The 27,969-nt window shown below is 40.6% G+C and overlaps 2 protein-coding genes and 1 long non-coding RNA gene across 13 annotated transcripts in view; 2 read left to right on the top strand and 1 right to left on the bottom strand.

Annotated features, from left to right (window-relative positions):
• Positions 1-27,969, bottom strand: part of LOC309362656 — a 31,646-nt gene that overhangs the window by 1,963 nt on the left and 1,714 nt on the right. For 6 of the 10 annotated variants that reach the window (XR_014165044.1, XR_014165045.1, XR_014165046.1 and 3 more), the window contains 3 exons: positions 27,416-27,492; positions 6,447-7,204; positions 3,625-3,748 (listed from right to left, as the gene is read on the bottom strand). This is a non-coding gene — a long non-coding RNA (uncharacterized lncRNA). Of the gene's footprint in view, positions 1-3,624; positions 3,749-3,897; positions 3,979-6,446; positions 7,205-23,181; positions 25,661-27,411; positions 27,493-27,969 lie in introns of those variants that run through there. The other 4 variants (XR_014165050.1, XR_014165052.1, XR_014165051.1 and 1 more) reach the window with 3 other exon arrangements.
• LOC309362649 (platelet glycoprotein IX-like) lies at positions 75-6,451 on the top strand. Of its 2 annotated transcripts, none has more exons than XM_081898358.1 (2): positions 75-107; positions 3,347-6,451. In XM_081898358.1, exon 2 carries the CDS (start codon positions 3,355-3,357, stop codon positions 4,000-4,002), a length of 648 nt encoding a protein of 215 aa, XP_081754484.1. In that variant the 5' UTR covers positions 75-107; positions 3,347-3,354; the 3' UTR covers positions 4,003-6,451. The 2 variants fall into 2 exon arrangements, with proteins under 2 accessions (XP_081754484.1, XP_081754483.1); XM_081898357.1 differs by lacking the exon at positions 75-107 and adding an exon at positions 118-239.
• GP9 (glycoprotein IX platelet) lies at positions 7,200-10,631 on the top strand. The gene is made up of 3 exons (XM_081898361.1): positions 7,200-7,435; positions 9,115-9,237; positions 9,906-10,631. The coding sequence occupies exon 3, from the start codon at positions 9,907-9,909 to the stop codon at positions 10,525-10,527; it is 621 nt and encodes a 206-aa protein (XP_081754487.1). The 5' UTR covers positions 7,200-7,435; positions 9,115-9,237; position 9,906; the 3' UTR covers positions 10,528-10,631.

The following is a 27,969-nucleotide window of genomic DNA, read 5'->3' as shown; positions in this document are numbered from 1 at the left end:
CCCAATATAGAAGAAAACAAAAGAATAACTCACTTAGGAGGCTGGCATTGTGCATTTGTAAAGGCAACTGCTTTCAAACAGATAATGAAGAAGGCTTGGCTTATGTGGTGAGTTCTTTATAAACTCATTTCCTTCCTGGAGTTCAGGAATTATTCTACTTTGGCCATTGCTGCAAGACTGGAAGAAGCTTCAGTGGGAAGACGCCAGCATTTATTTTCTTTCTTTTTTTAAGAAATAAGGTAAGGTGTGCAATTCAACCATCTTTTAGTTTATAGTTCTATGAGAAAACTTGGCATTACTTAAGTTTCTTATTAAATCACACAGGATACTCTGCTGCATAGCATTTGTTGCTACTTCTATTTGGCAGTTGGAAACTCTCTCTTCATTTTCCACTAGATTTCATTTCAAGTTCTCTCCTTGGATAGATTCACACACACAAATTACTGTTGTTTTTTGTGAGCTATAAGTATTCCAGGAGAAAACCACTGCAGTGGTATCTTGGGCGTAGCCAGGATTTTTGTTAGGGTGGGCAGAACTGACGTGATTGGTCACTTAGTTAAGTATTTCTATTGTTTTACTTGACCTAGGGGGGCAGCTGTCCCCTGCCCCCCCAGCTATGCCCATAAGTGGAATGGCGTGTATGATTAGTTCACTGTTATGGCTACATAGCTCAACGAGGTGGCATGGCCCTCTGACCAGACTGGGGCCACAATGGGAGACCAAGGGTTAAAGCCCACTAATGCCTGTGCCCGGGTATTAATTTGGGCTGGGTCCCTTTGGTAGCTATTTTTGAAAGAAAATGCATATGCTTAAGGACATGATTAACATATTGCCAAGTTTGACCCTTACTGGGCTTTACTAAGCTTGTAACTCTTGTTCTCACCAATATAAAATTAAGCTCTGGAGTAAATGTGGTGATGCCCACTTTTAGAGATAAAGAGTAAAAGTGAATTGCCCACTTTTAGAGATAAAAGCCGGTTACAGTATTTCCTTAAATATGTGGCTTTCAGCACATTTAAAGCATTTCATTTCAGAAGTGTGTGCTGTAAACTTGTTTTCTTCAACTTAAATCTCTGCCTAATATATGTAATAATAAATCTTGTGGCTCAGGAAACATGACCTATATTTTTCACAATGATAGAGATGAACTTTAAAAGACCCTTCTGTACCAGAGTAGATAACTTTCATTACACCTTCAGTATGTACGCTCCCCCAACAACTTTTAAAAGGCTGAAAATAATACTCTATCAGGCTGGGGAAATCTGTCCTAAACATAATGGTCAAAAACTGATGTTTCTGTTGGATCTTCCTCTTTTACCCTGATCCAACTCATTGGGCTTAAAAATGTATTTATATATGTGACTATTCTGTTGAAAGATGCTTAGAGACGATTTACATTATTGAGCTGGCAGGGTGATAATGTAAGCTGAATTATATTCCCTAAATTCTGCTTGCTGTGAAGTAATTATGTCATTATTTCAACAGTACCATGCACTGTCTCTCTCTGTGTCTTACTCTCTCACACACACAGTTCCACATTTACCCTGCCAAAATTAGACTTGTTGCATTTTGTGTGACATCTATAAGAAACAACCACTATATACAAATGCCCCCATCCAGCTAAGGAGATAGATCCATGCATATAAGCAGGCTTAACCATGCATATATGTTAGTGGATCAGGAACCATAGATGTAATTCCAATGCATATCAGAACAAAAATTTAGCAAAGGCCATCTATTTGCACTACAGTGCTTTCAATGGGTTGGCAATCTTCGTTCTGGCACAACTAATCAAGCACTTTTTTTTTTAGTACAACAAGATGGATCAGGGTGTTCAGGTAATGTAAAGTGCCATTTGTTAATAAAAAGGAAGGATGGGCACAAGAGAAATGGCATAGAGCTCCAGGCTGGTTTTGCATATTCTTGTGAACACTTGATAATTCAGCACTTCAGCTCAGCGTGTTGACTTCATTGGAAAGCTGTGCATTTAAAGTACGATCAATCAGGTGCTATGTAATTTCTGTCTATAGTTGATCTGTGATGCATCCATTCATACTTGAAAATCACTATGGTGCTGCTGCAGTCATATGGTGAGCACGCATGTGTGAGTCGGCCCTCAGAGACAGAACAGAGAAAGATGAGGAGAAAGGGAAATAGGGTAATTTGGAGAGAGGTAGATAAATACAAACAACCACTTTAACCTCCATCTCCATCTAATGCATGGTAAAACTAAAAGCCTCATCACATGACAATATGATACAGAAAGATACCCTGCAGTGAGTCTTTCTTCATAGTTTGGCATGTTCAGGAAACTAGTTCAATTTGTCATTACAGTGGTAGTACCTCAGGTTACATACGCTTCAGGTTACATACACTTCAGGTTACAGACTCTGCTAACCCAGAAATAGTGCTTCAGGTTAAGAACTTTGCTTCAGGATGAGAACAGAAATCGGGCTCCAGCGGCACGGCAGCAGCAGCAGGCTCCATTAGCTAAAGTGGTCTTCAGGTTAAGAACAGTTTCGGGTTAAGAACGGACCTCCGGAACGAATTAAGTACTTAACCCGAGGTACCACTGTATATGCATATTGTAGGAAGTTTCAACCCTATATAAAACCAGCTTCTTCTAAACATGAAGTATCTTTTTTAAAGGTTGTTTTTTGTTTTGTTTTTTGCAAATGGCCACAAATGAGAACACTGAAGCTTCTGACTGCTCAGCAACTGATCTGAATAAAATGAGGAATCTGAACAGTGCAAAGAAATCATCCTAGCACTTCTGAACATAGCGAAAGGCAAGAATCAGTGGCTGGTACGCCAGACACTGATCATCTTCTATCCTCTGTTACCTTGATATTTCAATGGAAAATCAAGTTCCTGAACCAAAACCACTGACCAGATGAGTTGCTATTCCAATATTCTCTTCCCCCCCCCGCCCCATATTTAGCCATGTATTCTGGGCGACACCATTTCTAAAATAATGGGTTAAACAAGAGGGAGTCAATGTAGAGCCCTCCAGATGTTGCTGAACTACAACTCCCATCAGCCCCAGCCAGCATAATCAATGGTCAGGGATGATGGGAACTGTAGTCCATGAAGATCTGGAATACTTGGGGTAACCCTGAACATTATACAAAAGCAGCATGAGTCTCTTCTATGTCTCTTGTTGCCACTTTTCCATATCATTTGAGGATGCTGAATGCCATATATTGTATAGGAGCAATTTGTGCAGGATATTTCAAAGAAATTCTATAATATCTATGGGTAGAATCCAGAGGGCAAAGTTTTGCATTCTTTTTTTGCTGTAAAAGACAGAGCAACAAATTGCATTGTTCATATTCTTGTCCCACAGCTGCGATCATGAACAAAGTAAAGATCTCCTCCAATGCTGGGATACTGGTCATGCTACTGTTATTAAGCACAGCTCAACCCAAGCCCTGCCCTCCCTGTTTGTGTGAGCAGCAGGAAGACCTAAGGGGTTGGATATTAAACTGCAGTTCTATGGGGCTGAAGGAAATGCCTCCCCTGTCATCAGAATTATGTCACTCTTGCCATACCATCAACATTCTTCATCTGCAAAACAACAGTTTGACGACGGTTCCTCTTGGTGCACTGGACCGCTTAATTTACCTGAAAGAAGTTGATTTCTCCAACAACCCTTGGAACTGTGACTGCTCTATTTTATATTTCAAGCAGTGGCTGGAAGACTTCAGTAACACTTCTCTTGCCAACCTTCAATGCGCATCTCCGGCTTCTGTCAAATCAAGAGCCTTGAGTCAGCTGACTGGGAATGAACTGGAAGGATGTAGGAAGCCTCAACCAATCAAATGCCTTGATTTCTTTTGGAGAGACTTTGCTCTTATTTTTGTGGCAATTATTGTCTTAATTTTAGCAAAGTGCATTCTACAATACTCAAAAAAATTAACTTCCCAAGCTGCCAGGAAGCTACATCCTTTTGAAGTCCCACTGCTGCAGATTCATGACCTGGAAAAACAGAAATCAAAATGAGCTGTTGCAGTGACTAATAGCTCTTCAGTAAGATTACCAAAGTCATCTGTTGAAAAGGTTGTGTTTGTTCAGGCTCCAAGCGCATACAGAGCCATGACTAAATGTCCCTTAGGCTAAAGAAAAAGCACCAGTTATATTCTGTTTGTTCTTGCTGATTACATAAGAACTTGTACAGTGTACGTAGTTACTTTACGTTTTCCCAAATGGCAATACCCACACCCTACCCTTGATGCTTCTGTGAGCCACTGGGGTGAAACCAAGGATAACCAAATTCTGTTAGCTGTGTAAATAATTATGTAGTAATTATTACTACATGTGCTAATACCATAACATGGGGTGATGGAAATGTGCTCTCATGCACCATGGCTTCTGCTGCTGCGGCACTCAACCGTATAAACATCCCCAAAGATAATTAATAATATCACTGCTATGCACACAGAGCTATGTATATGAAAAAACAGAGTTTAAGTTAATCTCAAACTAAATTAGGTACCAGGCCAAAGAATTTAGAACCTTAAACTCGCGCTCTTGCCTAAAAAGGATCTGGGTTAGAGAGTTCCGTTTGCTGTTATATCTCTTTTATGTTGCATCATTTATTAATGTCCTATAGCAAACTATTTTAGAGCCCAACCAAAAGCCTGCTGTGATATCAAATGATTATTTGGGATAGAATTTATGGTGTGTATTAATGTATCATATACCCCATGAATATATTCTGAATAGAGGGCACCAGTTCTAAAAGTATTTGTCTTTTAAGCACATCTGTCTTCAGGAAATGGATGACTGAATTTCATGGCTTTGTCACTGAAACTTTAGTACTCTTTACTGATGAGTCTTCATCCATTGCATACTGTTGCTAACCAGTAAGCCCAATAGTGACTTTGCTTGCTATAATGTTAGTTATGAGTTTACAGTTGTAACGGTCTGTACACCCCCTGCTTCAAGACACCATCCTGGCTTTATTAGGATTCACCAGGATGCCTTTTGTTATTTAAGAGGACATAAATCCTCAAAAACGAGCAAGGTGTTTGTTGGTTTAAATAAAGCATGCTGGTAGCTCGCGCTCAGCAAGTTCTGTGGCATGTTTCCACAGCTATTCTTTTTCCAGTTTCATTACTTAAACACACACACACACACACACACACACAGAGAGAGATATTGCTGAGTTCTCACTTAATGCCCAACATATTTCAGAGCAAGGATGGGGAACCTTCCAGATGTTGCTGGATTACAACTCCCATCACCCCTGACTATTGGCCATGCTGGCTGGGGCTGGCTGGAGTTGGAGTCCTAACAACATCTGGAGGGCCACAAGTTCCCCTCCTCTGGTTTCAGAGGATGCTATGGCAGTGACCCATATTATTTCTCAACAGCTCTTATGAAGATGGCATAATACCTGAATTTAAGAAAAGGGTATTGGGTGAAGAAGTGAGTGGCTGCTCCATGAGTAGGAATTCTGTCCACCATTTCTGAGTAGGAACTCTCTCTTATCAACAGCAGGGGTGCTTCCAGATTGGGTCTTTTAATACTACCTAGTCATTGCTCTTTCATGGTAAGCTACATGTGGAATTGAAAATGGCTATGGCCACCAAAATGTGGAAAGTCAATGTATGTGCATCATGCAAGGTTCTGTCCATGCTAGCAGGCATCATATAGGGAGGCTCAATGTGCCTGAACACACCATTTTGGAGAAATGTTTATTTTAAATTTTGTACTGAAATACTTTCTTCTTCTTTTTTAAGTGCCATTGTGTTTTAAAGTGCTATAATTTTTTTAAGACAGACAGAACAGAAAGCCAAAAATCTAAAAATGAAAAAGTCAAAATGTCACCACTGCTGATAGTTTGGTGATCATCAGATTTTTTTCTAGCAGTTGTCAGCTGAAATCCAATTCAGGAAGGAAAAAAAAAGGCAGAGGCAGGGACACCAGATCAGAATAAAGAATCCAAAAGTCTGGAAACCTTGATATCTGTTTGCAGCGTGGATGGAATACTGAAGCTACATCTGTGCCAATTTCTGTAATAATTAGGGACTCTCTAATAATCTTTAATTTAATTCTGGTTTGCCAGAACTGGCTTAGTCATGCTGGCCACATGACCCGGAAGCTGTACACCGGCTCCCTCGGCTAATAAAGCGAAATGAGCATCGCAACCCCAGAGTCGTCCGCGACTGGACCTAACGGTCAGGGGTCCCTTTACCTTTACGACTCTTTAAACAACTGACAGCACAGTCATACACATATCAACTGAGAAGTAAGTCCTACTAATGTCCTGCATTTATTGCCAAATAATTGAGTATAGAATCGTATCCTTTGGAGCCTAGCTGCATTTGGATAAACACACAGTTCCTAATATATATATAATTGGTTGGCATCCATCTGTCTTGTGAGACAATGGAGGAGTGCGCCTTTGGGGGTGAAGTCAAACTATTGGAAGGTTACAACACCTGCTGTGGCTGTAGAAGCCAATACAGGTGTTTTGTTGGAGTGGGGGGCAGATGAAGGTTTTGCTGCTACAAGTGCACCATGGCATTTATTCTCTCTGTGCTCCTCCCAGCAGTCATTCCTCCTCCTCTGCTGTGAGTACACAACCTGTCTGTCTGTCTCCAGGCACTGTGGTCATCTGCAATGGATTCCCACATGGCCAGGTTAAATTTGCCAGCCTTCATGTCACGTTTGCAGACACCTTTGTAATATAGAGTTGGTCTGCCAAGAGGCCTGGTGCCTGAAGGCAGCTCCCCACAGAGCACATTCTTGGGGATCCTGCCATCTTCCATGGCTGTGATGATACTTCAGATACTTCAGACTTCAGAGAGCTCATGTCAACTTAAAATGGACTAGCCCAGGAACGAATGAGAAGACTTCTGGGTTTGGAAGCTGTTGAAAGTCTAGAAATGAATATGGTGCAGAATGTGACAGTATTTCTTTGGAAACAAGTCTTCTTAGCAGTCTTAGCAGAAGTCATTGTGGAGCAGCAGTCTTTCCAGTAAGCAGAATTCTTCTTATCAGGTGGGAACCACTGTCCCTTTATCTGGGGGAATCCTTCCAGAGCAGGAGCTAACAGGCTCCGAAAGAGGATGGAGGGAGCGTCACCAGCTTATCTTGCCCAGCCACTTCTTTCAGAAGCACTGGGCCACTTCCCATGCAGCCAATCAACTCCAGCTGCACAGTGCATGCTGTTGATTACAGTCCTTGCTGCCACAACCTGCAGAAAGGCAAGAAATTACTATGGTATGGATCTAAAATGGAGCATACAGAAAAAGGCTTCTCCAAGGGATTTGCGAAAAGTCTGCTGACCAACTCTACCTTCTCGTACGCACTGAAGAGTGTGCAGTGAATCCTGCTGTCTAAATCAACATAAATACTCAAAAAAACCAAAAATAAAAGAATGCAGAGCTGTAAAGTGATTGATCTCCTCATGTGTTTTGGACTTGAGGTAAGTGTCAGTATCTCTATGCATCTTTTCTCTCTGCAGTAGCCGCACTCATGCTCTCTCACCATGACATGGTGTCCAAATGAACCCTATGGTATAACCACACATAGCAGAAATAATAAGAGAAAAGCACAAGAAGTTTAGTTTATTTTTTTTTTTAAGGGACCTGCATTCCCATAGTAGCAAAGAAAAAGTTTGAATATTTTAAGCGTTTTTCCCTTTCTTGATCTTTTTTTCTTTTTTTTTAAAGGCGGTGTTGGCAAAGTTCTTCATTGTATACTGTAAGGCATCTCAGTATTTTAAAAGGTTTTGCATTTGGTTGTTAACTAACAAAATTAATGGCCCAGAGTAATATAGAAGGATAACCTGAAATTATTATTCAAATCAAGTACTGTTTCTTTAGCAACCCATTGATTTGGGTAACTGACAGTTTAAACGCTACTGTGTAAAGTACTTTGGTTTCACTTGGATAAAAGTACCTAGGTTTTTTCCAGTGAAAATAAACAAACTGATCTCCTTTATTAAACGAACCAACCACAATCAACATGTTTGGAGCATGCATAAATCATAACACAGGGGGTAATTTAACATTAATGGCTTTAATTTGCTTTAACGTTTTCATTCACGATATGGTACATAATTAGATCTTATGAAAGGTTTGTTCTATGCATTTCATGCATCACAAGGTTTTCCTGCTCATTTGCTACAGATAAGCCTTTAGCTCTCTTTGGAGAACACAGCAGGAACTGCTGCTGCATCAAAAAGTGAAAGCACACAAGAAATTAAGGGATGTTCTCAAAAGTGGGGTGGGTGGTGCTCAAAGTTTGTTAGCAGGGTGCTGAGCTCCTCTCTGATACCCTCCTTCCCTAGAACCAGGAACACACTGTGACTGTTTCTTCATCCTGTTCTGTTTACCATCTATTAACCTGGGTAGGGAAAACCATGCTAGGACCACCACTTGGCCTTAACAGAATGCTTCTCAAAATTTCTGTTTGTTGCCTGCCTCCGTACCCAGAACTCCCCATCAGTTCCATGAGTAAGCATGTGGGTCTATATGTGCAGCTCACTGCCATGTGCTAAGACAGGTTGGTTTTCCAACATTGTCATTACAAGAACAATGGAACAGGGCAGCTTTGCTTTTGTCTTAAAACCACATGCAGGAAAATACAATTGGGTACAAAGCTGCAATTTATCCTAAGGTAGGCTGTACTGGCCATAGGATCCTCTCCCTAGCTAAATCTTCATGCCTCCCATGTGTCCCTCCTCCAACCCCATAGGACACCCTTCCATAATTTGAAAAACTAGCCCACAGGGCATTATTGTATGTGAGGCTTTGTTGTATTTAGATCAGTCCCACATGTCCTGCAAACATGGTGTGGGTTTTTCTGTTTATACCCAAGGAAACTCAGCTGTCTTTTGAATTAAATGAAGTTTACTGGACAAAAGTTAAAAACTCTCTCTTCTAAGAGGTTAATCTATCTGGTCCAAAGACTGCAGTGAAGCTTGCAACCATCAACAAATCTGTAAGCAGGCACATCTATTTAGTGCATGGAAAAGAGGGATGCTAGTTTGAACTGCCATCTTGACTCATTTCCTGCACTCACTGTTCTTCAAAATGTGTAAGATGGTGATGCTTACATATGAAATGAGTGATATATAAAATTATTATGAATTGTCTACAGAAAGCTTCAGGTTCGCCACCTCTGAACAGCAAGCTCCACCAACTCCCTGAAATCTGCTTTCTTCAGACAAGATTCTCAAGTCTAATCCACATCTGGAGAAGGACTCTTCTTGTCCCTTCAGAGGTTAGTATTTAGTTATAAAAGAGATAGCCCATAAGGAACAGGAAGCAGAGATGTAGTTCAGAATAAGGAATGTTTTTCCCCTTCCCCTTCTCTCTCCCCCACTCTGGCAGTGGTCTCCTTGGATATGCCCACCAGAGATAATTCCAAAACGTTCCATGGAGGAAAACATTAAATCAAAAGTTAAACTGATCTTCAATCTGATGTTTCAGCGATGGCCTGGTAAAACAAACAATAAATTATTCCCTCCAAAGTAATCTTCCTCTTCCCCATGGATGCCCACATGCTATAGACTTCCTACATGGGAGATGAAACTGCAATTGAAGTGTGCAAAACCTATGTGTAGACTATAATGAGTGGCAGGGGAAAACATGAGAGTATACAATGACATGCACCCATGTCACTTTGTGATAAATACAGAAGACTATCTATATGCAAGTTTCATGCTGTTTTGACAGGAAAGTGTAGGAAATCTATATCAGCCACTACTGGAGCCTCCCCTTATAGGAGAAGGGAACAATTGATTCAGCTGCAAAAGTATAGAACAGGGAGGAGAGAGGCATTATTTCCTGTTAAAGTATAATCTTTGAAAAATACTATACATTAGTACAACATTCATGAATGTGCTGTGACTTATTTCTTTGCACTGATGCCATGATTTCAACTTTCAGAATGGTCACAAGTCAAGGAATAGGATTACTGATACTTCTGTTCCTTGAAGCCACGTCTGCAAACTCCTGTCCGCACCCTTGTACATGCTCTCCACCTGATCACAACCCACTAAAAGTGGACTGTGGCTTCAAAGAGCTGGCAACTCTTCCACTTCTACCCAGTTCAGCCCAAGAACTGTACCTCCAGAACAACAATCTGGAAACAATACCTGCAGGAGCGTTTGATAATCTTCAGGCACTGCGTATCATCAATTTATCTAGCAATCCGTGGCATTGCGACTGTGGAATTATGTACTTGAAGAACTGGTTAGAAGATCAAACGGGGAACACGTTGATTAGCGACATTAGATGCTTCACTCCACCTTCACTTCACAAAAAAGCAATATCTGAACTAAGAAGGAGTGAGCTTCCTTCTTGTTCCACACCCCGAAGATTCTGTTCCGATTTCTTGTTTAGCGACATATTCATCTTCCTCTTCATTTTTGTGCTCTTTCTCTTCCTGTGGGTTTTGATTACAAAAAGGCCTAAATTTAAAGTAGAGATTTGCAACAACAGCATGGAGATCCCAAACACATTACCTTCAACTTCTTATCAGCTGAAAAGAAGAACAGCAAGAGTCTAGAGTAATTTATCACTGCTAGCGATTACTGCATGTTAGATTGCCAAGTGAGAAGAAAGGTCAAGCAAATGATTTCTGTTTATCATTAAAACTGAAAAGAATTGTTATTATTGGCTTTTCATTTTAAGGGATGGGAATTCAATTCATCAAGAATGTGCTCACTGCACGAAAACTGTCATACGCAACTTTAAAAGACTTTAGCGTCCTTATTTTAATCATTATGTTTCTGATTTATGATGCCTTCATGCTGCTGGTAAAAGCACATCCTGCAATTAGAGGTGCAACTTGGCTCTGAGATATGGACCGTTATTACAGTTTTAGGCTAATAGGTCAGTGCATAGGGCTTGCTGGCTCTGGCTGAGCTGAGTTGTTTCCTGGTTGTGATCATCACCATATTGATAACCCATCAGCCCAAGCTGATGGTTGATGTGTAGAGGTTGATGTGGCTTGTACATTTTGTACAAGCCAATGGGGAAATACAGTGTTCACGCTCTGGTAACCCTCTGTTTATGTGACTCCTTGCATGTCAGAGAATTATCAATAACTGTACACAATGTGTTGTACATGGAGCTGCCCTTGAAGATGGGCCAAAGATAGCAGTTAGTGCATAATACAGGGGGTAGAATTCCAACCAGCGCTACTCAACACATGCTGCAATGTTGACCGACAGACCCTTCACTCCGGTCATATGCCAATGCTTTCCATGGGAACTTTAGTGGAGGGTGGCCCAGGGCCATTGGGTTCGGCCCCAGATCTTGTTGGTGGTAGTCTTCTCACTCCACCCTTTAAAAGAAAACTTAATTTAAAAATTTTGCCTACAGGGAAGCTGAGCACCTGGCAAAGCACAGTGCCAATGAGACCCAACTACTCATGCCTTACTTTGCCCACAGGCACATGCAGTAGTTGGTTGTGATGGAGAAGTAGGGATATGAGGGTGGGGAAGGGGCATGTTAGATGTTGAACAAGACTTTTTTTAGCTTTAATATGTCCATAAAAAACCACTTGCTGAGTATAAGATTGTGGACAAAGTTGAGGGTCTAGTCTACATAATGGTGTATGGGTCCCAGAAAATACTGCTGGCACCCAATAGCTCAGAGTAAGCCATGACAACAAGAGCCAGAGTTCCTCCTCCCCCTCTGAAAACTGGCCTAAATCACCAACCATACATATAAATCACCATATGCAAATTCTATGCAAATTTGTGCCTTAACTGTGACACATGTGCATGCGTGCACAACACATTTTCCTATCTCAAATATACTTTAGCTACACCGAAGTCTATAAATGAAACCCATTAATTTGATTCTTATGCCAACTTAATTTTTTCTGATACCCATCTCTCACATACATGTGAAAACAGCTAGAAATGTCTTTGTTATGGTACATAAAAGAGACAACTATTTAAAGAAGGAGCTAAATGTCCATCATTATGACAGATGGAAGGTGAAGAAGGGAGTTTATATTGCAAGGAATATCAGGGGAGCAGAATAGGACAGTTCACAAACTACAGTGCTCTTGCAGGACAACCCCTAATATAGCCCTCTAAGTCATAATAGTTAATGTGGTAGCATGGTTCGTGCACACATTGCTCCACCTAGTAAGAAAAATTCCAGACGGGTTGAAAACTCAAGTTAGTAGCTCTCAGGGAGGAGAATTTCCCCCTTTCCCATCCTTTTATCCTTCATGATAGATGAATTACATCTACCTCCCAGGTCCCACCACCAGATGTCATATGGGGAACTGCTCGATAAACCATCTTCATAGAATTGTAGTACTGGAAGGGACCCTGAGGATCATCTAGTCCAACCACCAGCAATGCAGGAATATGCAACTATTCCATATGGGCATAGTACCTGTAAACTTGGTGTTATCAGCACCGTGTTCTAACCAACTCTGCTATTGGCTCCACACTTTCCCAGTTCTTCCATGGGATGCCTACTCCCTGGGCAGAGGTCTATTATTTAGAATCCCATAGAGCTATCAACAAACTAAAACAAAGACTAGCTTTCCCCGTTTCTTTCCTGGTAATAAAGAATCTGAGCAGACATTTTTCCAGTTCAGCAGAAATCACTCATCCAAAGCCCAAGCAGGGGTAGGAACGAAAGCGCAAAGCAAAAGAATTACAAAGAACAAAGCATTTTTCTTTCTTGGATTACCTGTGAAGTGAAAAGCATTTTATCAAGGTTAATAAGAACTCGACGTACACTTCAAGCTAAGGAATGTTCATTTGAAAACACCACACTATTTCTCTCTGTGTTTTATTAGTACAAGTGAAAGGGTAAGACAGTTAAAATGGCTGCACGCTATAGAACAGGTCTCATTAGTATTCTGTAAGAAAAGTGGCCGATTTTTCTCTCACACACAAGACTTCAGATTATGTTCACATGCCTGGGCTGCTAATGCTTAGCAGCCAATCTTAATGAGAATCTTGCAAAATCAATCAAACCCTATCAAATATCTCATGGATGTCATGGTAAAAACAGAATGACTATAGTATATAAAATCTGCATGCTAACAAAGAATGTGTGTTAACTGGATATATTCTTAGCCATTTTAAACATTTGAATGGATTTATCCAAAATCCATTGCATATCTTTTACATTGTATTAATTGGCACCCAAGACCTGGGGCGAGATGCAAGTGTTGTCAAACCAATCCTGGGAACTGTACTTTGTTAGGGGTGCTGGGAATTGTAACTCTGTGAGGAGTAAACATCAGTCTCCATGATGCTTTGGGGAGGGGAGATATGTGATTTAAATGTATGGTGTGAACACAGCCAAAGTAAAACTAACTGAAACAGGATAATCAGTACAATTAACCATGTGGTGGGACAACATACAACATCCTGAATAACAAAATCCTTGAGAAAACAACCACATTTTAAGATGGCACTGGAATGAGGGGATATGGTGCCAGTCACACCTCAGAGGGGGACGCACTCCAGAAGTGGGACACCGCCATGAAGAAGGCCCTTTACCATACAGTGGTGCCCCGCAAGACGAAATTAATTCGTTCCGCAATTTTTGTCGTCTAGCGAATTTTTCGTCTTGCGAAGCACGAAATCCCATAGGAATGCATTGAAAATCAATTAATGCGTTCCTATGGTCAAAAAAGGTCTAAACAAAGCCAAATTTGGTACAACAACAGTTTATTAACTGCTCTTTAAAGTCACACATACTGTAAAGAGCAGTTCAAAAACTGAAGGGAAAATAAATTAACTTTATAAACAAAACATGTCTTTGTTTTTAGACGTCGCGAGACGTTTTCGTCTTGCGAAGCAAGCCCATAGGGGAAATTCGTCTTGCGAGGCAAATCGAAAACGGAAAAACCTTTCGTCTAGCGAGTTTTTTGTCTTGCGAGGCATTCGTCTTGCGAGGTACCACTGTATTGTTGATGGAGGAAGCCTGCAGCAGTAGAGACACAGTAAAGAGAGGCTGCACATAATGTGCAACTCTGAGAAATGTGGCACTAAGAAGGGGCTCCTTAGGAGAACTTAAAGCTTGGCGGGCAGGACAGTAGAAACACAAGATTGCACCTTTTTCATAAAAAAAAAAATCATTTACATGAAGTAGTTTCTATATAGTGTCTGTTTCAGAGGTGTTGTTTCCAAATATAAAAATCCCTAGGTAACCTATCTAATATGATTTGAAGAGAAAATCAAAAGGTACTTCCAATTTGGCTATATAGTACTGTACTGTATCAATCTGAAACCATTAACTGTAGCTGTCAATCTCAAATAATGCACACGACATGAACCTTCACACTTGTTTCAGCTGCCCATTCTCTGGTAACCTTTAGGTTCAATTATTGGACTTCTTTATATCTGGGCTGCCTCTGAAGACAGTTCTCCAGCAAGGGCAGAATTCAGAAGCAAGATTACTAACTGGGACTAGAAGGCTTATAAAAACCAATTCTGGCCTAACTACACTTGCTACTGATTGGTTTCTAGGCTCAGTTCAAACTGCTGGTTTTGACCTATAAATATACAGTAAAGCCTTATGTGGTTCAAGAACTCAATACCTCAAGGACTACCTCTTGCCACTAGCCCAGAGCCTGCAGTCTTCATCAGAGGCCCTTCTCCTTCTGCCCCATCCAAAGGAAGTGCGAAGGATAGTTAAACAGGAATGGGCTTTTCCATGTGGTGACATCCCATCTGTAGAATGGTCACCCCAGAAAAACATACTTGGTACCATTATTGTCTGGTTTTAGGCACCAGTCTAAAACATATTTATTTACCCAGGTGATCAAGTTAGCCTTTACAGGGGTGCACATGTTTCAGTTGGGTGGGATGGGGTGGGACAAGCACACACTATATGATAAACAATATGTTTCAAGTATAACCAAGACGTTTACAGCACATGCCTTCCCCAAAGAACCCTGGGAACTGTAATTTTCCCCTCACAGATATACCATTTCCAGCACTCTTAACCTGAGAATTTCTTCCATAAAATAAATCTCTTATTGCTATCAGAAATCTTCTGCTCTATTAGGTAACCAGCCAAACTGGACAGTTCAGTGACAACAAATATGTCCCAGGAATGGTTGGTTTGCACTTTAATACATTCTTTTTTAATGAAATGTTTCAGGCTAAGATATTTATTTGATACTTGAAAAGGTAGAGCAATTTTAACTCTGTTTTCCTGAAGCTTTTTTTTTTTTAAAAAGTCATTGATTCAATCTGCTAAAAGTAGATTTAACTGTGAGGCCCAAAAGATCGTAAGGATTGCATTTGTTTCTTAACTAGACCTTCCTCTTAGACAACTGTTTACATGGGAAACATTTTGTAATAGAAAGTTGTTCAAAAGTGCAGTGCTCATAGGAGGAGGTGAATTGCTTATATTACAAAGGCACTGGAATCTTGTCCTGAAGGACCAGCTATTTTGGGTAGAACTGTTGAAAAGTAGAGAGATATGGGCAACCTCACTTAAAGCAGTGGATGCCATTTTCCTGTCCCTAATCTCCACATAGAATGTGGACCAGCTGGCTGAGCTGGAGATTCACCAACATCCCAGTTGGTCTTAGGTCTGGATAGTCCCCTTAGCCAACTACCATCTTTCAGGATACCCCAATCCTTTACTACCCAGTTTTCTATTCCACCATCCAGCATCCACTGAGTATGCTCAGTAGTCACTGGGCGATTCTGGGTTTCTTCTCCATGAGTGTTTTTCACCAAGGGTTTTTTTTTTTTTTAGTTACTTCCACAAAGCTTTGGCTTCTACAGGGCTTGCTGATACCTCTATCCTTTGCATGAAATGTGCGGTTTTGATTATTTATTTATTTATTTATTTTTATATACCATCCTTCATCTGAAGTGCACAGGGCGGTTTACAGTATAAAAAAGTAACACATTACATAAAGACCCAGTGCTCTATTTTGGCAAGGGGCAGCGGCAGATGCCAGTGCTCAAGTCTTGATAAAAATGCTGTGGGTACCAGCACAACATGGCTCCTATGAGTAGCAAAAAAGAGGGGATGGAAAAGATTCATACTCTGAGAACTGATTTGGCTACATAGCATGAAACAGCTCTGTTGGCATTACACATGCACTCACTTTCATATGCTAACAGGTTCCCATCTACTAATTGTGTACATTTTCCATTCTGTTCAATAACAATTGAAAAAGCACCATTTCTGCCAACCATGCTATTTAAAATATCAAAGTATTCTTAGTGGTTAATCTGAAAATGGCAGATCTGTAATCAGCAGCAGAACTTACTCTGTTGCTTTCCTATGGCAAGACATGTCTACCTGGAAGTAAGTTATGCTGAACTGAGGACTGCAGTCTCACTATTTTTAAAATAATGTAATATGCAGAATTCACACTTGGGGAAAATGTCCCTCTACAGATAATTTAGATCTAACATCTTCAGAGCAGTCAGTCTGGTTCTCTTAATGTTTAGAATGGTATGAATATATAGATCTATGCTTTTTAATCATTATTGGCTGGCCTGAAAAAGCTGCACAATTAGTAGATTGCAGCCTTGTGGCATGCTATTTTAAAAGCTATTTATACTCCCCTCCCCACCCCACAATTTTTAAGGCAAGCCTTCCAAAGCAGTCTACATTAACCTGAAGAAAACAAATACCATTTAAAACATCCTATCATTTAAAGTATCACACTGAAGTTAGTATATGTGGAATTGTACATTCATCATCATGAAGCACCACAACAAATGCTTCATATTTTCCTATTAACCATCATAATGCAGGCAACTCAGCCACGGAGGAAAAGCTTGTAAGAATAAATCGTTTTTAGTCGCCAGCTCTAGAGTTCTCTCATCTCAACTGATGGAGGGAAATCTCACTTTCTAAAAATTGCCAACAATCCTGCATTGCACTGTCTAATTAAGCTAAGTGTTCTCGGTCAAACAGAATAGCTTTGGAGCATTAATGGAGTCAAACTCTGACATGATTACTCTGGCTGAGAAATGTGCTCTTGCATTTCTAATAGTGCCCCTGTTTGAAATCTGGGCCCTGGGGACTGGCATTTGAAAAGTTAGCTATTCTCATCAGAGTATTGCAGTGTCACTTTCTCAATAAAAGCAGCAGGGATGAAATCACACATTTTCCAAACTCGGTTTTTCCCTGGGAAGCTTTCCCCCCCCAAAAGGCAGAAGCTAGTAAACAGAGAAGTTCTATGGTGCACTGGGGAACTGCTAAGGTTCTGTGAGGAGAAGGGAACACACACCAAGAGAGAATATTGTTGTGCGTTCGCAGGGAGCAAGAATCCTCACACTGTGCCATGTTCTCCCCATACTGTACTTTCTAAAATTAGTAAGTGTAGGGCTGGATCAATGGATTTAGCAAGGCCTAAAAAAACAAATCACGCCAGCTTCTTCAAGGTCAGAGCCATGGTTGATTTCTGCTGGCATCCAAGACTGTAGCCAGGGAAAAACAAGACCCTTTTGGAATGATAATGCTATGAACCCCTCCATTATAGGCTCAGGTTGTATATATGTGTAAATAAACCATATATCCACAGTCTCCACTGTGTCTTATTCAGAAAAGAAAACACAAGCCATGGGTAAGCGTTGGAACCCCTGGGCTCTTGCACCGCTTGGAGACTGGGGTGGAGTGCAACAGTATTACAAATTGCAATAGGGATCAGTTCATGCTTCACTAGCTTTATATTTAAAAGAAAAGAAAAACAGATAGCGTAAGATTGAAAACACAACACGTTACTAATTAGACACTAGTTTAAGACGATATACATTTTCTGCAATGCTTTACTGATCCCTGGAATGATCATTTTAGTACTCCATGTAGACTCTGCATAGATTGCTACCTACTTGAATGATTTAAAAAAGACATTTCAAAAGCATTTTCTCAACTAATATTCTGTCCTGAACACTGCATAGACAAGGAAAGTACACTATATTGGATAATTAATACAACAAACAAACAAACAAACAAACAAACAGGAAGACAGTTTAATTAGAGTGGGATTAGATTACTCGGGCCAGTAGTCAGCAGATTTTAGTCAATCAAATTCAGCCTTGCGTGGAAATGATCAAAAGCATCTCCCAATTGATGCTCAATTAAAATTTATGTGGGGCTCTCCCTTCTGTTTAGAGACCTGACCAGCTATTAATCTAATAAATATTACAAGTAAAAATATGAATTCGGCCAAATGGCAATAAAAGAAACATGGATGATGTGGCACGAAGCCCTACAAGTGTGGAAGCTACCCAATCACCATCAAAAAGTGAAAAACAGCAGCATATGTTTGTGCCTGAGCAGCCAGCCTCAGGCTCCTGATAGCACAGCAAGGGAAGAGACAGCTTTTAACTGCTGGATGCGCACCAGTGAGTTGTCCGATTGTTCAAAAAGGCAACCTGGGATAATTTTAGCCCAAATGATGAAGGGAAAGCAATCTGTTCCTAGGACTCTAATGCTGCCCCACCACTTGCCTCACCACCATTTCCCAAGCTGCACTTGTGCACATCATTTGCCAGCCTAATTAAGATGTGGTTATTTTACTGTGGAGCAAAACGGAGAATGGGCGAGAATTGTGCAAAACACTCCAAATATTACTGCAGAGCAACCTTGAGTATCATTCTGTCTGCAGCATTTCCCTTCCTCTGTGAATTAACGCGTCCAGAAATCAGGCCTAATTATCTCTTCTTTGTGGCAATTTGACAACCAATTTGTGCTACCTGACACTATACCAACCAGCCTGCCGGGACATCATTCTAGCAGTGCCCATGGCTCAGGGCAGATTACACCCACACCTAGCATCCAAATTCAATTGTCATGCAATTGCTATTTATTGTAATGCACCCACATACTTGGGTGTGGGTTATGAAGCGGCACTTTATTGTTTGAGGGATGTACAGAAGCATCTACATGAATGGGTGAGAGATCCACACAAAAGTGCTGACTGTGTGGAAGTGACCAGAGAGCTCAGCTCCAGCCAGCTCCTTTCCTTTCCCACATCTTGCCCTTCCTCTAGCTCCTTCTCCCAGATGTACAAGCAGCCCACCCAGTTTGAGCACATGCTCTACCTGTGCTGGGATGAGAGACTATCACCCATCTATTTGGTCTTGAGCAGAAAGCTTAGGGATCTCAACTATGCCATAGGGCTGCAAGAAAGGCCTTTCCAACTGCAACTCTATCATGCCCCCCCCCCCGCCCCAATTCTTAATTCTTTCAAAATGCTGTTGAAAAATTATCAGTACTTGCAGGCAGTGACTTTTGTACCATTCTACATGAATAAAATGCTGATTTATTGGAAAGGAATAACATCCTTTAGAAAAGCTGGAAGGAAAAAGCAGCTGGAATTCCCCAGAGGAGACAAAACATGGATAATTAAACATGGAGACCTTAAAGTGCTTTCTTAGAGTTTAGTATATGTTTCGTTAGCAATGGATGGCTCGTAAGCTGGATCAACATTGTCACCTAGTGGCCACTGATGTCCTTGGAAAACAGGAAAACTCACATTTTTGCACTAGTGCAGTACTGTGACACACAGCTACATTTATTGTTGCCATTGCATCACAAACCTGATGCTTTCCCCACCATGAGATGAATCAAGTCTAGCCCTGACCTAAAGTCCTAACCAATTAGAGCAAGGGACAGGGGTCATCTGCCCCTCACATATGTGTAAGCCTTGGGCCAGCATCTAGGTTTGGGTTCAGTATCTAAGGGATATTTTTATATTAAGTTCTGGCTCAAGCCCCCACTTAGGAAACCTGGGTCTCCAGTTTAGTAGACTTCCCACAACACATATACATACACACTCTTGAGGTAGAGTGGTACCTTGGGTTACAGACGCTGCAGGTTACAGACTTCGCTAACCCAGAAATAGTACCTCGGGTTAAGAACTTTGCTTCAGGATGAGCACAGAAATCGTGCAGCAGCGGCACGGCAGCAGTGGGAGGCTCCATTGGCTAAAATGGTGCTTCAGGTTAAGAACAGTTTCAGGTTAAGAACGGACCTCCAGAACGAATTAAGTTCTTAACCCGAGGTACCACTGTATGTACAAACAATGATATGTATTCAACAAACAAACAATGGTGGATCTACATTGTAGAGAGCAGTACAAAAGTGTACTTTTTGTTTAGAACGTCCCACCTTCTTCCATGGTCCACCTTTGCCAAAGGAAGTCTGTGCCCTTAGGCCTTACTCACAGTGAGTTTGGGGATGCAACCAATAAGCAGGGCTCTTCTGAATTTGAGAAAGTTGCAATTAAGAGACTCCAGGCAAAAATAAAATCTTACACTACAGCATCTGAAGAATTACAGAAATGCATAGGTTGGAGAAATCCTCAAGAGGGACATGTACACAGGGAAGAGAATTCTGCATGAAGCTAGAACTTTGTCTGCCATTTTCATTTGCAGTTCTCACCACTCTTGTAGGAACAAGTCACTGTTAAACTAAATAAGCTGCTTATCTCTTTGGCAACCTTGAAGAATCAGAAATATTTTCCTCCAATGCTATTTTGTCAGGTCATTGCAATCCTGTTCAAACTTTCTTCAGAGTATGCATAGAGACAGGAGCAAGATTGTGACCATTTGCAGCAGCTGCTAGCTCCATCCCTGCCCCCTATATTTGCTTAGTAGAAGTTGTGAAAGGGTCTACATGACTACATGACAGATCCATGGTTAGGCTGTGATTGCTGAGACAAAGCCTACAGACATGCACTTTATACTTCATAGGCCCTTTCAGACCCTTCCTCCAAATGGTGGGGCCAGAGGCTGTGAGTGGACATGATTCCTCTTCCTCCCATATGCATGTTCAGAAGAAGAATACCTGAACAGGGCTGCAGTCTCTATTATAATATTTTAAAATGTACTGACGTAGTCAGTACAATGCAAGAATTAAAAATGCAGTATCTGTATACAGTGGTACCTCGGTTTAAGTACTTAATTCGTTCCAGAGGTCCATTCTTAACCTAAAACTGTTCTTAACCTGAAGCACCACTTTAGCTAATGGGGCCTCCTGCTGCCACTGCGCTGCCGGAGCACAATTTCTGTTCTCATCCTGAAGCAAATTTCTTAACCTGAAGGACTATTTCTGGGTTAGCGGAGTCTGTAACCTGAAGCGTATGTAACCTGAAGCGTATGTAACCCGAGGTACCACTGTATATTATTTAATCTGGCTTTGCTAAGTATGTAACAAGGGTGGTCATTTCCACACTGCCATGAACACACACACACACACACACACACTTTTCTTTGGCAATGCATCTGTTTCTAACAAGCTGGCCTTCTTAATATTGGCAGGCTCCTCTACTTTTCCCTGCCAATGCTACATTTCCAAGTAACTCAGAATCCAACAGCACTTTGAATGAAGAGGCTCCCCTTTTATTCACTCTTATAACCACATAAGCCACAATAATTTTCCTTATGGGTCTTCTCCAATAACCCTGCTGATTAAAGAGGTGCGTGTGCTGTGTGTTCTTTGCTCAGTTCAGTGTAGATCACATCTAGAAGTTTGGAGAATCGTGCAATGTGTTGAGTCCCCTTCCTTGAAGGAAGCCATGAAGTGTGTATCTTGCCTGGGGCAAGTAGCAATTGCCCTTAGGTGATCAGCAAGGATGCAAGCTGGACCTGTCTGCTCTCCTTCTGCTGCCCTTGCTGTGCTGTGCTTCCCAGGTCAGGAAAACACAGCACAGTATCTGGACTCATCCTCTCCCTCATCCTTTCATCACTGAAGACAAGGAGTGACAACCACAATGACAGGGGCCATAGCTATGCACTGCAGCAGCTACACTCCCCAGTGGTTGGAAGGGAGAGAGTAAGGCTGTCAGCTGTCACAGAACTTCTGTGCTTTTTCTGGGAAGCGAATAGTGCTGTAACAACTACGTGCCTTTTTATTTCTTTTCCCCAAGGCATAATGTGAATTGGCAAGTGGGTAAACGAATGGCCCTTTAGGTTCCCACCAACACTAGGATTCTATTTCAATGGGGGGATAGCACAAAGAAAGAAAAAATCAGAAGTTGGAAAAGGAACAAAAAATAGTGGAAGCAAGTTAATACAAATGGCAGGCAGAACAGAGAAAATTCTTTCAAAACACTGGACCCTTCCCTGTATAATTTTGATGCTTTCCTCTGGTGTCTCCAAAAGCTGTTTATTCCCTGCCACAGTTGAATGACTGTATTTGTTTTTAGGGCACAAAATTACAGGCAGGATTGAGGGACCACACACTGGTGAGAAGCCCACAGGAACACCATTTATTGATCTTTTCTCTTATCATCACTATGAAGGTTGGCAAGGCCTCCTTCCCTGCTACTCCCCAGTCATGCTGATTCATTGCCATGGTGGCAGCTCTGCTGAAGTGGAGTGAGATGAGGCAACTGGGCATACAGGAAGCTGTCTGGTACAAAGTCAAGCTATTGGTCCAGCCAGTTTAATATTCTTTACAAGATATTTCAGCAGAACAGTGGAGAACAGTAGCATTGAAGAAGGGATACACCTCATTTTTCACTTCTGATTCTATCTTTGGCCAAGGCCAATGGAAAATTGATTGGAATCTGTTGGGAAATTTACCTTTGTTTGCAGAAAATATTGAGATATCGGTCTACTTGTACAAATTGTTGTGAGGGACTTTACACATTGCTTAAATTATGTTCTCTGTTTATCAGATCAAGAAAAGCATGCAGGAGAGCAAAACACTGGCAGCTAATTCTTATGAATTATAAGGCTCTCAAAGTAAGATGCCCCCATCTAACTTTACTTTGCAGGTTCTGACAGGTTCTCAACTTTTTCCCTTTGATTGAGGCTTATAAAACATTGTAGATTTTCATTCACAAGTATGTAATACCTTTTCAATTTGCACAATACTTTTAACGTACACAGGGAATGGGCAGGTACAAAGCAAAATAATAGCCTGAAGGCAGATAATGCTGTTGCACCATTATAGCTAAGCAGTTCTTGGCCTTCTCAGTGTTTGGATGGAATGTTTATGATCATAATACTGCAACAACTCAGCCTGCAAACTCCATATAGGTCATTCCAAGTTTTCTGAATGAAGAGGGGACAAAGTGGCAATAAATAAAACCAAATAAAACCAAAAGCTTGTCAGGCTTCTGTAGATGCACTGCCCCTAACCTATGAAAAAACAAAAATGGTAACTGAAAAGGGAAGGCCACATTACCTGGCTCTGGATCTTTTATTTCCTTGTGCTTCTGACAGTAAAATTTAATTGAACAGTCATAACATGGATGAAGTAATACGGAAATGTAGATGATCAGTTTTGTGTATCTAATTTTATGGCTTCCCTGTGACTCATGTTATATACTACATCTCCCAGAAACCACTTGACTGGACCTCCGCCTGACGGCTTATCTCAGACACTGTAATATGTATAATTTTTCCTATATCTTACCGAGTGTCTCCATAACAGTTTCTGACAATGTAGCACTGGAGTAGCAAAGTAGTGGCATGAAGATACTGCACATTATACAGAAGAATGTTGTGGTGTTGACAAATTCTATTGTAGTAATAGCAGCAGAAGAATGTTCTTGTGTCATGTGGCGGCCATTCCAACCATTCTCCAAATGATCATTGGTCCTTGCTCAAGATCAAAATCATGGACAAGCCAGAGAAAGAATCACAAAGTCATTCCTTGTGCTTTTCAAACCCTTAAGCATTGCATTGGGGTAAATGATGCCAGCTGACACAACAATTCCCAATTTGAAGTTGTGTTTGAACTGATAATATTATGATCCAGGCTAATATATTGCTTACTAGCTGATTCTTCTACCAAAAAACAACTCAGAATTCGACTATGCCAGTTCGATTTAAAAAAAACAACACTTCTCTGAAGGTTTAATATTTATAATATATATTCATTTTGGTTAAAAGACAATTTTCATTCTACACCATGAAGAGAATATAAATATATACAAATCTCTGCCCAATACACTTCTATATCATGGAGCGCTGAACACCATATGAGTGCTTAACTTGCCAAATTCATCCATAAAGAGTCTGGCAATATCTACAATAACATTGGTTAATATTTTCCACTTGAAATTAAAAGCACAACTGTTCCACCTAAAAGTTATTAGATTGTACTAGAAAAACAAAACAAAAGATACTTTTGTAGATTTCCCAAATCCTACTGAAGCACAGCACTCAAGAATGTGCTCGGTTTTAAGTAAATGATAGATTGTCATATAATTTTCATGAAAAAGTACTGCGGAGAGTGTTTGGCCCAGAGTCTTGCACTTAGGGCCAAACTAGATCAGATATCATTCATACGAATCAATTGTGTGAATGGCTTTGTAAAAGTAAATAGCAGGCCTTCAGATCTGCACTGGTACCCTGGCAGGGGCTGGGGGCTTCAACTCTTTGTCCCAATCTGAGGTCCCAATCTGAAGTAGGGATCCGTGTGCTTGCTATCTGCATGGGAAGAAAAGCTCTTACTTGCACTATCTGAAAACTTTCTTCCAACGCAAATAGCAAGCACAGGGACTGCAAACCAGAGTGGGACAACAGTGAGGGTGCAAAGGGTAGAGCCCACCCCCCAACAACAATCCCAGTGTGGATTAGGAGTCCCAGACCTACAAATTACCAAATGGGGGGGGGAGGGGACTTTACCATAACTGCTAGTTGTGTGAATGGCATCTCATCTTGTTTGTCCCTTAAACTCCTCTGGGATTTTTAGCCCTGTCCATGTCAAGTTAACTGAGAATAAGGCTTCTGCCTTAATTAGTAAGAAAAGAGACAAGGACATGGAACTGTCACACTTTTTAAGCGGTAAAATTTGGTAAGGGAATACTTTTCTTGGGATGAATGTTTGCAGTAGGCATATGTACACTTAAGAGTTACTACTGATATTTCATTATGATGAATAAATCTACATAAAAATACCGCTAGTTATAAGGGGTGTTTCAAGGTTCATATAATGTGTCAGTTGAATAAACCTAACTATAATAACGTCTCTAAAACATCTGTTTTAGCCTCCTAAGATTTATGAATATTTCTTCATTGATTCAAAATACCTATACCCCGTGGCCAAGAAAATTGTATTATTATATTGGGCAAAAAAATACACAGGGAAGGCATCAAACAAACTTGGCCAGAAACATCTTTTTCTAAAAAAATTTAAAAAATTATGCTTCTCCTAGTAGCTATCCATTTGTCAAAAGGCTCGCACTCCCTTTTTCACTTGCTTAAACACAATAGCACTTTTAGCTTTGCATATATAGCATGGTCAGTGGTGCTATTGTTCTAGAAAAAGAGGTCCTGGATCTCACCATGATCACCTCCCTCATTCTCTTAACATAGCAATGGCACTTACTTGAGAGGTGCCGGAACGGAGTTTTAGCGAGTTTTGGCTGAAAAAAAAGCCCTGAGTATGGTACATACAAATCATAGCTTTGTGCTCAAGCTACAGTTTCTTACAAAGCTATATAGCTGCTTACATAGCTTTCTTGCATGTGCAAACCAGAGGTACACAAACACAGAAAAGAACATAACCCACAAAAATAGACACACAAATCCACAGCGATGCTTACTTATCAAAAACTTTGTTTTTGATACCTCCCAGCTGGCAACACCACTTTGAATGAAACTATGGCAAAGTTGTTAGTTCTAACACATTCTAAAGCAGCTGCTCGCTGAATGTATATTGTAGAGATACACTCTGTACGCTTTTAGAGCAGGGGTGTGGGGGATCTTATTACGTCACTCAGTGAAATAGAACAATTGAGAGAAGGCATAGATAGAAAATTAACTGCAAATGTTATTTTCAAGAAATCTGTTATTAATATATGCCATGTGGTATTATCTAAACACCATAGCAACGGTGCAAAATTTTAAATCAAAGAACTTTGATTCACAGCAGATCCCAAAATTACAGATAAATTCTTTTATTTATAGCATTTTTCACAGCTAACGAATTGTGGGTGATCTCTGTGCTAAAACTGCAGTTTTACACTGGCATGCTTCAGTGTCATTTGACCAGCTGCAGAATTTAATTTGTGCCAAGGCTCGGCTTCACAACTTATTTCTTTATGAAACAAAGAATACAGAGGTTATGAGAAGGCCATTTTAGCATGTGCTGAACATATTCCCATCACTGAGTAACCAGAGCCAGTTCCAGTCACTGTTGTAAGTAAATATGGTTTGAAATATGGAAAATCATTGGGACTGAATAATCTTAAAAGTGAGTATTTGGAATAGTATGCTATCAGAACTCAAGATTCTGCAATACCATTGTGAACCACAAGAAGAGTAAGACAGGAATTGTCCATCTCTTAGCTAAGAAAATGCTAGCCTTGCTGATTCTGATCCTCAGTCAGAAGCTCAGGAGAGAGGAAATTGAACTCACTCTGATATCTGTTGCCTCCCCCTTACCTCCGTGCCTACATAATGAGTCATACTAATCAAAGTAAAATAGGAGAGATTTGTGTGCATTTACCTCTTTCTGCTTGTGCATCTGGATCAGGACAATTATTGTTTTAATATGCCTTATCTGAGTGGAAATTTGAACCCTGGTTTCCCATGTTCCAGTCCAACCCTCTAACCACAATACCACACTGTCTCTTATATGTCACTGTTTCACAGTGGACCACCCAAAGGAGTTTGAAACAGAGGGGAATTTTTAAAACATCATTATATGGTATGGTGGTGAACTGCTTTCAAAGAACAAGTACTGTAATAACAAAATCCCCATTGCTCACCTACAAATAACAATATCAGCTACTTAGGCAGATGCTAACATTAAATTGAATTCATGCTTGGGAAATAAGGGGCAGTATCCAACAAAGTAGTTTTGTTAGCACAGAGTGTTGTATTTATGCACTTTTCATTCCTCTCCTCTCCTCCTGCCCTCCCCAGATCTGCACCAGAGGGTTGGGGTAACCCCAAGAACAGATTGGGGGAGGCAGGAAGAGGAGAGGGAAGGGGAAGTCCCCTTTTGCAGCCTTAGGTCCTTGTGCTAAATGGCACTACTCTGTTGGGTACAGCCCAAGGACATTTTTTGACAATGTTTGTAATCCTGCAGATAATTGCTAAGGAGTAAATCAAAATCTGATGATTGCATTCTGTGCTTACTATATTAGCACATATTGCTGTACCTTAGCTGTGTTTACTTTCAGAGGAAACAGCAGCACATTTATCATGAACAGCAGCAGAAGCTGTTAATGCTAGGGGAAAGCTGCAAACCTTTGTTTTGATCCACAAGTAGTGATTAATGCAGTCCACAGTTCTAAAATCACTGACATGAAAGCAATCTATTTAGTTTTCCAATGAACTACATCATGTTGTTACCTAAAAGAAAAAGATTCGCAGCCCTAGTACCATCTCATCCTGAAAATCTATTGTATCATAGGTTAGGACATTGATAATTTTATCAGCAAAATGCAAACTAACAGCACAATTTACTGCATACCACTATTAGTATTTTATTTCCTCATTAACAAACTTATTTTCTTGACTCACCAGTGTGTTTTGTAGCTGGCTTTTTAACCAAGCTTGAAGATCTGCTGGATAAAGTAGACAGATATTGGGAACAGGACCTATAACACAGGGAATTTAAACAACATGAAACCATGTGACTTTCACCAAAGAATCCTGCATTATAGTTTGTTAAAGGTGTTGGGAATTGTAGCTCTGTGAGACTTAAACTACAGTTTCCAGGATTTTTTGGAGCGAAGTTATGTAATTTAAATGTATCGTGTGTATGCAGTTGTATATACACTAACCTATTTTTTTATCACAAAAATGTACCTTTCCTTAATCCAGAATCATTCATGCTTGCTCTCAACATCCTTTCAGTCTAGATTTATTTTAGATATTACCATCCACAAAGATAGGTGTGGTTATTTGAAACACCTTCATTAGGTTATCCATGCCTTTTTCTCCATGCCCATGCCCCAGGTAAATGAAGAAGGAAGTAGTGATTGCAACCTTGGTATATGTACAAACATATGTAACTGGGCAGATACAGTTACACCCCTCCATTGCTAGGAACACCACCTACACCCAGAACTTAT

This window comes from Podarcis melisellensis (assembly GCF_964234715.1).
Source record: "Podarcis melisellensis genome assembly, chromosome: 2".
In the NCBI taxonomy this organism is placed as follows: domain Eukaryota; kingdom Metazoa; phylum Chordata; class Lepidosauria; order Squamata; family Lacertidae; genus Podarcis; species Podarcis melisellensis.
This window is presented reverse-complemented; position numbering and strand designations above follow the sequence as displayed.